This window comes from Limanda limanda, chromosome 4 (assembly GCF_963576545.1).
Source record: "Limanda limanda chromosome 4, fLimLim1.1, whole genome shotgun sequence".
In the NCBI taxonomy this organism is placed as follows: Eukaryota; Metazoa; Chordata; class Actinopteri; order Pleuronectiformes; family Pleuronectidae; genus Limanda; species Limanda limanda.
The window spans coordinates 26726036-26739128 of NC_083639.1; the positions used below are offsets into that span (position 1 = coordinate 26726036).

The 13093-nt window shown below is 42.6% G+C and overlaps 1 protein-coding gene across 1 annotated transcript in view; it reads left to right on the plus strand.

Moving 5' to 3' along the window:
- Positions 1–12416, plus strand: part of stab1 (stabilin 1) — a 55529-nt gene extending 43113 nt beyond the window's left edge. The window contains exons 57-70 of the mRNA XM_061070599.1: positions 1479–1583; positions 1930–2046; positions 3087–3219; positions 3314–3374; positions 3852–3996; positions 4861–4994; positions 5784–5949; positions 7044–7150; positions 7502–7621; positions 8108–8242; positions 9191–9295; positions 10245–10394; positions 10709–10813; positions 11816–12416. Of these exons, the coding sequence (XP_060926582.1) occupies positions 1479–1583; positions 1930–2046; positions 3087–3219; positions 3314–3374; positions 3852–3996; positions 4861–4994; positions 5784–5949; positions 7044–7150; positions 7502–7621; positions 8108–8242; positions 9191–9295; positions 10245–10394; positions 10709–10813; positions 11816–11872 (1640 nt within the window). The 3' untranslated portion in view covers positions 11873–12416. The remainder of the gene's footprint in view (positions 1–1478; positions 1584–1929; positions 2047–3086; positions 3220–3313; positions 3375–3851; positions 3997–4860; positions 4995–5783; positions 5950–7043; positions 7151–7501; positions 7622–8107; positions 8243–9190; positions 9296–10244; positions 10395–10708; positions 10814–11815) is intronic.
- Positions 12417–13093: the final 677 nt, after the last annotated feature.

The following is a 13093-nucleotide window of genomic DNA, read 5'->3' on the forward strand; positions in this document are numbered from 1 at the left end:
ACAAGTTAACTTCTCTTTTAACAGTTTGAAACTCCCGCTGTGCCATGTTGGACGAGAACTCTCGGAAATGTCCAGATTGGTATTTTCAATAATCTGGTGCAGTTCATATTCTCACTGGACAAAGAGAAGCAGTGAAGCTTCATTCTAGAAGCTGATATCAGAGAATATTTTGAATCTGTGCTCAGAGTAAAAAAAAAACTGAAATCATTAGACAATTATCAAAGAACTAATCTTTGAAGCATTGATTTAATCCTGCAACCCCACCCACTGAACCCCATCAGTTCTCCAGCAGACTGTCGCCATAGCAACACTGCACACTCACCATCACACAGCTGGGTGTGCTTCCAGCTCAGGACAGAGACGCCCAAACGTGAATCAGCTGCTGATCCTCTTCTGTGTGAGCTGTTGTTAGCTGGAAACAAGGAAAGGTTGTCATGGATACTGAATTCAACCTAATCTGATCCAGAGTCAGAAACTTACTGATATTCAGGATAAAAGTGTCTTCAGGTTTCCACAAAGTCTGAAGCTTCAGCTCGTGGATGACACAACATAATGTAAAGCTCTGATTGGCTCCTACCTGGACTTCCTGTCTTCTGGTTTTTCAGGCTTTTGCCTTTAAGCTCCTTCAAGACAACACGTGTTACAGTCGTGAGAGACTTTCATTTAGTTGACAAACAATTAAATCACCTCTAGTTTATTTATAGAACACATTTAAAACTGTGCTGTACAAATTAAGATAAATGGAACGATAGTGGAGATGAGACACTAATCAAGACGAGATTTAAATCCAATGACAAAATACAAGATGATATCAAAATATACACAAATGTTAAATAAATGTATACACAATAAAAGTTATTAGTAATACCCAAGGGCCATTGAAAACATGTGCATGGGTTTTGTTTTTAAAAGTGTCAGTGAAGTGGGATCCAGCCGCTGCAAAGTCCCAGTCTCCTTAAGCCCCGAGAATCGAGTCACAGTCATAAGCAGCTTGTTTGGGGTCTAAGAGTTTAGAATCAAATTATGCCTTAAAGAATTAGTAATATATCCCTGGAGACAGTGCTCTATTTGACAGTGTGGCTGATTTTGCTGTGATCCAAACCAACCAGTCACAGAACACTGTGAATGAAGCAGAATGTTCGGGCAGATTTTTTTAAGACTTTTCCTGAATAAAGTTTGGTGAACGCCCTCAAGTATCAGCCCGATGGCCAATTATTTAGCATTTTTTCCTGCATCTTCAAAGCGTAAGAGCAAAACAGACACATATCATGTCACTAGGGTTCACCAGACATTTGTTGCACACTGTGACGTGGGATCACTTTTATACTGATGATTAAACCCCCCAAAACCATTTCTTCTTTGCCTTGAAGTGACAAACAAAAGGAAATGAACCCGACCGTTGCTGCAGGAACTCTGCATCTCAGGAGTAACTCCTCCGCAGTAGGAGTCATGGTTTCTCTCCCTCTCTTCTCTCTCAGCCTGTCGCTGTGGACCCCAGGGCAGGTGTGATCAGGGCACTGAAGGTTCTGGAACGTGCACCTGCCAAGCGGGCTGGAAGGGCGACACCTGTCGGATTGACATTGGTGAGTTTCCCTCTGAATACGATCTACATGAATCCAGGATGTTAAAAAGAGAAAAGTCTGGTTTTATTCTGGATTTTTGTTATTGTCAACAAATTTCGTGAAAAGACCAAAACTAAGGATGAGTGTGTTATTTGTTCCATACTTTGCAACCTATGTGTGTGTGTGTGTGTGTCCTTAAAATTAAGAAATATCCCTTAAATTGACTTTGCTGTACATGAGTTTTCTCTAGAAGTTATTTGCAGACATTTTGCTCATATGAACTCCTGGACTGTATTTTCGGTTCAGAGCCTTGTGAACCTTCTCACATCCTTTCCACCGGTGATGAATCATCTGTCTGTCTCGACAGGCTCGATCCCAGAGGAGTGCCGGCAGTGTCATGCCCAGGCCGACTGCGTGCTCGGTGCTGGGTGTCGGTGTAAAGCCGGGTTTCGTGGAAACGGAAGCTTCTGCGGTCCAGAGCCACGTGAGTGTTCTGCAGCTCAGGAGCTTTAACCAGCCCGAGATAATGAATGTCTGCAGACTGTTGTCCACATGATGACAGTGACCCTGAGTTAAAGTAGCAACATGAATAATAAGACATTTCAAAAAGTGAAGCCAAATTGTCTTGACCGCCCCCTGGGGTCTGTCTGCAGTATAGGTTGTAAACTCCGTCCCCACCATGTTAGTGGATGGGACATGGATGAATGAAAGCGCTATGACGGCATCTGTATCTGTAATTGTTTGCACAATGGAAGGAAGTGGAGATGCATCATCCATCTTTATATCAAACCAGTGATGTCTTTCTCTACCCACTTCCTGAGGGAAACAGTTTGTCTCTTCAGCTGCTAAATGCTGCACTACGTTCACCAGCTTGTCTGTAACTGGGCCTGATGTTTGGTGCCGAGCAGGTGATGTTCTCTGGGTTTGTGGAGCTTTTTTCCCGTGATAACAGCCACTTGCTGCATCTAAAATAATCAGAGAGAACAGTGAAACTTCACAAAAAACACTAAGGTGGGTCAGACTCATATATTTGATATACAGATGGACGAGGTGGATCCACTTTCTCTTATTCTCTTATTATATGAGATAAATGATCAATTTTAACAGCACATGAATATACATCAGTGTGATGAGAACTACCTGAACTGAGAGAAACCATCTTGAAAAATGTATTTGACGAGTACTTTGAGTTTTTTATATTTGTCCATGTCCCATTCACCAACATAGAGGAGGCAGTGTCTATTACCTATACCGAAGCCAGCCACCAGGGGACAAATACTTTATCTAAGCTTAATGTGGGACATCTAAACAGAACCCTCTGTAAGATGAGGGGCGCCACAGATTCAGTTGATCACTTTGAGAATCTCCTTTCACATTGTGACATCATTTTCAGACATTATTATAAAAACTTTGAGCGTAGCCTCTTCAAAGAAAGGTTTGGCAGGAATAATGCTGAGGTGTAAATCTGAAGGTGACACGTTTACAGTCCTCGGCGTGAGATAAGTTTGATTTAACGCTCTGCAGCTCCAGACCTCTGCTCCGAGTACAACGGCGGCTGTCACCAGAGCGCCGACTGCAACCAGACGGGACTGGTCGTCAACTGCACCTGTCAGAGTGGTTACCAAGGTGACGGCTTCTCCTGCGAACCCATCAACAGGTCGGTGGAGCAGCGTTCAAACACGGTTTCATATCAACGTGTTGTTAGTTGGAGTTGTGACGTCCAACTGCTGGATTTGCTCTCTGTGTTCCAGGTGTGTGGAGGAGACAAACGGCGGCTGCAGCGACTTCGCCTCCTGCAAGTTCACCGGTCCGGTGAGTCACTGTCTGTACATGCAAGTCATCTGATGATAGAATTCAAACTTTGTATACATTACCTACCTCTATTGAGATTAAACATGTAGAGGTCTAATATTAACAGAGATTGTGTATTTATATTATTTGCCAAATATGTACCAATGACTTTTTTGCGTCTTATGAAAATGAACAGCTCTCTTCAGATCTCGGCTCAAACATTTATGGCTTCACTCCAAAACAAATTTGATCGTGTTTCATCCTCAAGGGTGTTGGCGAGAAGTCGTCCACAACAGACTTTCCTCCAGCCTCGTCACGTCGAGCTGCTAGCTACTTACAAACAGACACGTGAAACACAATCAGTCTTATCGGCTGCTCAAAGCAAGTCAGTTCAAACTCCCTCACAGTGTCCGGACAACAGGTTAACTGACCAACTGCATCCGAACACAGAACAGATTTTGGGTTTGAACCTGGTCGCTCTGTGGTTGGTTCTTGCAGAACGAGCGGACTTGTGAGTGCCTGTCGGGCTACGTGGGGAATGGAGTCCAGTGTCTGGAGAAGCTGGCGCCCCCTGTTGACCGCTGCCTGGAACGTAACGGAGACTGCCACCCAGTGGCCTCCTGCAAGGACCTGCATTATCATGGTAACACATCTGCACTGATGTTCATCACAACAGCAACACATGATGGATCTATTACCATGGTAACACTTGAGAAGTGCCTTGAACCCACACCTGCAGTTACTTGGTAACACACCATACAGATTTGTATTAGAATAGTAACACATCTGCGATAACGACCATGCGAAACAAATACTTAAGTCTTTTTTAACTGGTAACACATCCATAACATTAACTATCGCCAAGGTAACACATCAGAAATGCAATAACATGGTAATACAATGCTAGTTAAGTTTATTACCATGGTAACATACTTGCACTGCCCGTTATTAAAACAGCAACTCATCCATAATATCTTGTTACCACGGTAACACCTAACAATAAAAGGTCCATCATATCCTCCCTGTAACACCAGATATTCTTATCACCATGGCAACACAAAATCCATCCTGTAACACCAGTTAATTTATGTCACTGTGTCAACCACAGTTGAACTGAGCCTGCAGCTACCAGTGTAATCATGTGTTGTGTTGCTTCTTTGGAGCGGGAGCCATTTTGTCTCCACAGTGCTGCTCAATGCAGTTGCCATGGTAACCGTAGCTTCGACAGTAGCTGACCTTTGGAGTGTTCATGTTACGATGGGGATGTTATGGAAGACCTGGTTTAGTTGGTCTGGGTTTGAATAGTGACGTTTCTGGAACTCGTAGACAAAAACCCACAAGCTCCCAGTCGGAGAACAACGGGCGACGCCCACAACTCGTTAAGACCCTGAGCTCATTAAGGCTCGTTGAGCACTGGTTATTTTAATTATGTCAATTTTTCCAGAGATGACTGGTACTTGGTGTCAGTAATCAGCGTGTATTGTCTAATATTATCATTGTGGTTCAGCCAACACAGCTGGAGTGTACCACCTGCGCTCTCCAGAGGGGAAGTACAAGATGAACTACACCGAGGCCGCCGCCGCCTGCCAGGCCGAGGGCGCCGCTCTGGCCAACTTCACCCAGCTGGGAGACGCACAGCAGGTAAACCACCTCCAGAGGGGGGGGGGGTTCAATAGAGACAACCGACTGCTCAGTTCACCTCACACACACACACACACACACACACAGTGTATTTATTAGAAAAGGCGTTGGGCAGACTTACTTACTTTCTTACTTGGGCTCATTAGGAACCTCCCCTAAAAAAAAATCCTAAACATTAAAGCGCAACCAGTGATTAATCCAGAGACGTGAGAGAGAGACAGGGTCGAATACACACATCTGTCGTGGCCCGTGAACGACCAAACAAGGAAGAACCAGGGTTGATGAGGAGTTGAGGCGCAGGTGTGAAGGCTGGTCAGCAATCAGGGAGCCAGGAAACACACACACACACACACACACACACACACACACACACACACACACACTCAGGAGAAAGAGAAAACTGAAGACGCAGCCAAGACTGTAAATTAGGAGATTGCAGAACCCTTTTAGAAAATACTGATGAACACACTGACAAACACTTCATCAATCTGTTAATTCATTAATATCGATCTCATCATCTCACTCCTGAATCTATGAGGCCAGATTTATTTTTGACGCAGGCGATTATCAGAAATCCAGAGGGAGATGCTTAGTTCACCTTTTGATAGAAAAGCACCTGACGGATGTATCATACAGCTTCAGGGTGATTTGTGCTTTTGTTAACAACGTGTTCCAGTTAATTGTGAACATTCCTTCTCATGGATCTGCTGCTCCGACCGCAGCAGTGCATGCTGGGACATGTGATCAGTCATCCATCATGCTGCTGTCCTTCTTCTCCGGTCCTGACAGCTGGGGATGCATCTGTGCGTGGCCGGCTGGATCGAGGGGGGGAGAGTGGGCTACCCGACCCGCTTCCCTTCTGTCAGATGTGGAGACAACCACGTGGGCCTGGTGATGTACAAAGAACCCGTGGACCAGAGCAGCAAGTACGACACCTACTGCTACAGGCTCAGAGGTACTGCGGCAGCACAGCTCAGATCCAGGTCGGGGATCGAGAGCTTGTATTGGTCAGAAAATGATTCACTTCCAAATGACGTCATGATGAAGTCACAGAGACGTCAGGAAATGACATCATGCGTAGTTCAAAAAGCATTTTGAGGTATCTGCATGCTGAAGGACCGTAGATACAATATGTTATGATCATAAAGAAGAATGACATCATCATGACATCACTTTAAGTCTGGAAAGGATTTATATTAAATCGGGCAACCAATCAGATAAGAGACAAGATCATATGGTATAAATGATGTCATTAGTACGCCAGAGTCCAAGTAAACCTTTTCATATCAGTGTGTGTGTGTGTGTGTGTGTGTGTGTGTGTGTGTGTGTGTGTATGTGTGTGTGTGTGTGTGTGTGTGTGTATTTGTCAGTGGTGGGAAGTAACAAAGTACAAATACTTCTTTCCTGTACTTAAGTAGATTTTTCACATATCTGTACTTTACTTGAGTATTTATTTTTCTGACTACTTTTTACTTTTACTCGTTACATTTGAACACCGATTTCGGTACTTTCTACTTCCTACATTCTCAAAACTGTCTCGTTACTTGAGCAGCGGAGGTTAGCGCAACACGGGCTTTACGCACTAGTCCATTACTATTTGAGTTATATTATATATATAGTATTTATTTTTTTATCATTTTTTTCATTTTTTTTTTCTCAAGGAACAGTACAACAACAGTTCCGTTTAAAGACATGAGGGAACGTAACGGAAAACGCAACTGGAAGTCGCCAATCTTTGATATTACACGTTCAATCACGTTCAATCATATCAACTTTTAAATGACGACTTAGACCTTCTATAAAAAGCACTTTGCATTTTTAATTCTGGTACTTGTACTTTTACTTTTGATACTAAATGTCAACACCAGATACTTTTGATACTTAAGTACGTTTAATATGAGCTACTTTAAGACTTTTACTCAAGTCATTTTTCTGACGGGAGACTTTTACTTTTACCGAAGTCACTTTCAGGTAAGATATCTGTACTTTTACTCAAGTATGGCTTTCAAGTACTTTATACACCACTGGTATTTGTGTGTGTGTGTGCAGATGTGTCGTGTACATGTCCCACTGGTTACGTCGGAGACGGAGACTTCTGTCACGGCGTCCTGACAAACGTTCTGGCAACATATAGCAGCTTCTCCATCTTCTACAAGGTAAAAGTGACGCTTGGACCATTTCGATAATTCTGCTTCACCAAGGAGGTTATGTTTTTATTGTTGTTTGTTTGTTTGTCTTTGTGTTAGCAGGATTAAGCAAAGAGAGCGTCTCTCAGAGAATAATACATGGATCTGAATGATATCTATGAGTGTGTGCAATTTGGTGCAGATCCCAATAAAAATCCTGACCTAGGGATTTTAAATGTGGTTTTATCAGGAGACTGTTGGGCGGAGTTAAGTGCTCTTCTAGTTTATTTATGCCTGTGAGGTTACTCTCTCTCTCTCTCTCTCTCTCTCTCTCTCTCTCTCTCTCTCTCTCTCTCTCTCTCTCTCTCTCTCTCTCTCTAGTTACTGATGGATTATAGGGACTCGACCCCAGATGGCAAACAGCTCGTTGAATTCCTCACTCACAGGAAGTCAGAGGTCACACTGTTTGTTCCTTATAATAACGGCTTCAGCCCAAACCAGGTGATGTACAAAATCTATCACTGCTTACGAATGACTAATTTCAATAACACTTATTTTTACATTATTGATTGTTAAAGTGTTGCTTACATCTATTAATCTGACTACGACTATACAATACATACAAGACACTTTACATTTAATCAATACATTTTACAAGAACATCTACACAAGTTCTATGAGGTTGAAATGATCAGGTATGAATACATATTGTGAAATAGACATATTTGGAGATACTGTAACTACTATTTTGTATTTACTCACCTCTGCTTGTTCACCAGTTAAAAGTGTTTTTAGTGTTTGATTACATTTGACGATGTTTCGTTTAGTATTTACCTTTTTACCATTATGCTGTGCTTCCATTTTGAAGAAAGAGTCGGCTCTACACTCATTTTAACCTTCAGAACTGAACTTGAATCAGAAGACACAGGTTCACACTGAGCGGCTGGTGACTTCTGTTCTGTTTCTATTCTGTGTTTGTGTCGTCAGACTCTGTCTGGCAGAGATCTGGAGTATCACATCTCAACCAATCACAGCAGACGACTGTTCAAAGATCTGAGGCCTGAGGAAGTCATCACATCGAGGCTCGGGTTCAACCTGACCGTTACCCACGGCAACAACGAGGTCAGAAACACGCGCACACACACTCACACACTCACACAGGCGCACACACACAGGCGTACGCACACACACACACACACACACACACACACACGCACACACACACTGGTCCATTAATCCAAACAGGAAAATGTAAGAAGACATCAGACGTTCATGGTCCCACAACTTAGCATTTATTTGCAACACATGTAAGAAATGTCTTGTGACACATTCATGTAGCTGTCAGCAGCTAACAGAAAATTTAAATTACTGTTGAGTATTTAAGTTCAAATGAATAAGTCACTATTAAGAAGCTGTAATACGTAGCTTATTTAATCGTTGATCAGCAACCACAAATAACAGCCTTTGGGTTGCCAGGTTGTGGAAAATCCTTCTCCAGCTTGACACTTTATCAGGGAGACTTTCCTAAATGACTTTGAATTAGCACAAGTTGTTTTAGGAGAAGACATTTTTAGAGGTAAATATTCAACCTCAAAGTTAAAGAATTAACATTCATGTTGCACAAGCACTTGAAATGACTAAGCAGCTGCGCTAGTCGTCTTTTCCCCAGGGTTCGGGGTTTGTCCCCAGGGACAAGACAACAACAATCCTTCCTCTGGCTGTCAATGTGTTTAAAAATCAAAATGTGGCAGATGTTCCAGATGTTCTGCAGCACATTGAAATAAGGTAATAAGACAAAAGTGTCACACTGGAGAAGGATTTTCCACAACCTGGCAACCCACCGATGTTCTTATTAATGGACACTGAACTGAACCATCAAACATGTCGTGCTCTACAGGATAAGTTCTGAATGTCCTGAAGTGTTTTCCTATATTTTAATTCATGACTGGTTTCCAGCCGATGTGTTATAGTTGTTAGCAAGTGTATTAAATTGTTATTGCAGCTTAGAAAATGCTTAATGAATGTTTTCCCATGTTATTAATATTGATTATTGCTTTTGTTTCCCCTCAGACCATGAAACTGGTGAACAAGCGGCTGCTGTTGGACTGGGACATTCCTGCTGTAAACGGGATCATTCACATCATCGATGCGCCACTGACTGCCCCCCCGCCCGCGGTGAGTGAAGACGGTTTAACCCTGAGCTGTTGACAATAGACCGTATTCACACGACGGCCATTTTCCTCTGACGCTCAGGGAGTGACGCTCAAATGAACAGAATACTGTTTGTACTGCTGTGATCCCGGTGTTTAATTCATATAAACACAGAGAATGTGACAAATGGTTTTCATGTCCCATTTTCCTAACTGATCAGCAACTGAAAGGAGGGACGTGAGGCCATGTTTCAAGGTTAAACTGAATATTTGATAGCTCATTAGCTTCCATTAGACAACAAACTGTAGGTTTTAGCAAACACATCTTTCTTTTTAACCACATCCTGAGTGTCAGAGCAGAGTCTCTGTGGAGGATGAACCAGGAACAGGCCTTGGTGCTCCTCCTCTGAGTGTTATCACATTATTATCACACATCTACACAAGGTCAGCGAGTTCTCCACAGCACTCAGCAGCCACCAACACTTCACTGCAGTCTGAACTCACATTGTTCACTCAGGAAACGGTTGAACACTCCACTATCACAAAGATCCGTACACCACACAAGATGTGTGATGCTTCTCCACTTCCTCTCACATTCTAGAAAAAAAGCTGAAAAAGATCTGGATACTAATTAAAACTGAGTTCACCTGAAACATGAGCACTGGAACAAACATGTGAGAAGAAGGAGTGTGTATTTACCGTCTGTGGTCCAGACCAGGACGTCCCTGTGGACACGTGAGCAGGGGGACACGTCCTGTTTGTCCTCTGATCCGGATCCAAAACACTAATTGATCATTGACCTACTTGAGATTTGATCTTCCTCTGGGGGAACGATGCTGCGAGTCACGTTTCCATGGTAACAGTGTAGTGGTGTGTGACATCAAGTGGTAGTGATCAATAGGGCTCATCTGTTGTCCTTGCATGTGTATTAATTGTCATTACCTGTTTGTGTTTGTTGTAACTGCCATCTCCAGATCTACTATGACGCCTCCAAAGGCCACGGCCACTCCAGCGGCACAGTGGCAGCCATCTTGGTTTCGTTGTTATTGGCATGTGTGTTGGCTGCGCTCGGTTACTACGTCTTCAAACACAAGACCGATGCCTTCCGCTTCCAATACTTCAGGGTAAGTTTCTCCCAGTATGTTCTCATGGGGACCTGAAGGTTGAAATGGGAAAGTAAAGTCTTCTCTTAGGCATTTTTAACGAGTATATGGACTACGTAGTTAGCACGATGTAGCCATACATGAAGGTTTGCTTTAGCTCAACAACGCATGGATGGATTTCCACAAAACTCGTTGTTTTATCATTGTTGAACAGATCTTAATGCTGGAAGATCTGATATTGATATTTAAATCCTTGTGGTTTGAACAGATTTGAAGTTAATCAGGGGTTCAGTGTCGTCCTGTGAACAGCTGTCTGTGTGTTTCCTCTGTGACAGGATGAGGATGAGGACGCTGCAGCCGGAGGCAACAACAAACCAGCGCTGGTCTCGATCCCCAACCCTCTGTACAGCGGCTCCAGGGCCTTCACCGAGCCGTTTGGGGTGAGTGGGCCGATCTCAACATTTACCTGAATCTGTTTTTATCAGCAGCTTTGTTAAACCACAACACATTTCTATGTTTTCCCTCCGTGTTGCTGGATTCCAACAGACTCTTGTTGGAGCTTGAAAACAATCCTAGTGATGTTTTCATGAGTGTGTTTCTACTGTTGTACAAGTTGTGGTTTTCTTTAGCCTAGAATTTATATTTAAATACTTTATATTTGAATACTTTATATTTACATCGGGAGAGAGTACTCTCTATGGAGGCAGCCATGTTTTTTTACAGGAGCCCAAACTGAACAAACTAAACCTTTCAAGTTTTTATGAAAACTGAAGGCTTCTCCTTCATGTTTGGAAGGGGAGGGTGAGGGTGTTCAGCTGCAACGTGCAACTTCACCACTAGATGTCACTAAATTCTACACACTTTAAAGGTGATGATGCACAAAATGATCTTTAAAAAAAACAAAACACCTTTTTCCCAACTTTGGATGAGGCTTTTGTCGGCAGTGGAACAGGCCTCCGTCAATAGTCAAATTTTAGTAGAAATGTGTCTGTGACATACACACTAAAAATGGCCCCAATGAATCAATCTGTCTAATTAGCCAAATCGCAGTCAACCATTTATTCAAAGCATTTGCTGCGTCATCAGCTGAGTATCTGGTTACAACGGTGACCGGGGCCCCCAGTGGGAGGAGGGAAACATAGACACAGGAAGAAAAATTGTTTAAAACCAAAACCTTGTTTTTATTGTTGTTTCAACACTTAATGTAGGTAAGTTTTAAATGTCAGAAGGGATTCCTCAAATTGTGGTTTTGAAGATAGAAAACAGATTTGAACAGTTGATTGGAAACCCAGCTGCTGTTTGTGTTTCTTTATGACTTCAGTCAGTTCTCACGACTCTTTACTTGAGGAACAGTTGAAAGTTATTTGTGAACAGCCCTGCAAACTGAACAGTAATTATTAGTGTCCGTTTCCTGGTTTGATCATTCTCTCTCCTTCCTACAGGAAACCAGTCCAGGAGATGAACCAGCAGAACCTCCAAAGATTCTGGACCTGGATTAGCGAAACCAGTTGAAACAGAACAACTGGAGCTGTGTACAAACCACAATAACTACTGACTGCAATGTGGTTCAGCTTTGGACAGTTCATCCACATCCAACTAAGAATGAAAGTTGTCAGTTTTTCTGAAACGAAAAAGTATTTTTATATTTTAAATGATTGTGTTTCTGGGAGCTGTGGAGCAGCTGTGACTCTTTCAGCTCCTTGTTTTGCTCTTTCTTGGCACGTGTTGTTTGGTCCGGTCTCTGCAGAGACAAATGCGATTTAAAAAAACAATAACTACAAAACAGTTTGTTTATCGACAGGATCACGTAAAAACTACTGAGCAGATTTCCATGAAACTTGTTGGAAGGATCTTTGTATCCCGACTCACATGGTGAGTTAGGGACTTTAATTCATGGATCCTGATGGAAACAAATATCAGGTAAATAGAAGGGACCGATGTGTATGACTGTGCTTGTCATGCTGCTGTGTGTCTACTGGATATTTGAATTGTAAAAGATATGTAAAGAGTTTTTTGATCACTAGAATAAAACTATAAAACAAATTCCATCTATCTTATAACTTATTTTCTTTATTATTAACACCATGGAGTCATTTCAACATTCAGGCTCATTTTCCCTCTGACTTGTTCTCCACCGACTCCTGAATAGAATATCCGGCTCCTCGGTTTCTGATTCTCCACTTTGTTCACCAGCAAGTCTGTAAAGCTGCTTCCTCACATGAACTGAAGTCCGGACATTTTCCTATTTACGACGCAAACGTCAGAGTCGGTTGCTGCAGATCTTTGACACAAATTTGACTGTGAGTGAGGACCCGTGAGAATTCAGCAGGAAAATGTCTGGAAAATCCACAATGAGTAAGCGGGTGTGTCGATGTGCTGTGAACAAAAACACTTTGTATTCCTCAGTGGATTTACATCATGACATCTCTCTGCTCAGTCGCCACCTCTCACCTTAACGCTCCGGACATCTTCCCCTTGTTGTGAACGCGTCTTCATATGTCAAAGGCAAAGTCTGCACCCAATTTTCCACATATTTTCTGGAGTTCATGTGTGAAAGCTATGAAACTCAGCTCAGAGCAGGTTTGAATTAGTATTTTCAGGCATAAAAACAGGATGAAAAGTCAGGAATGGCAACTGAGTGTGTATCTGTGATATTCACGGATCCATACCACGATCACTACAGAGCAGAGTAGTGAAGCTTAACCTACTTAACTCATGGG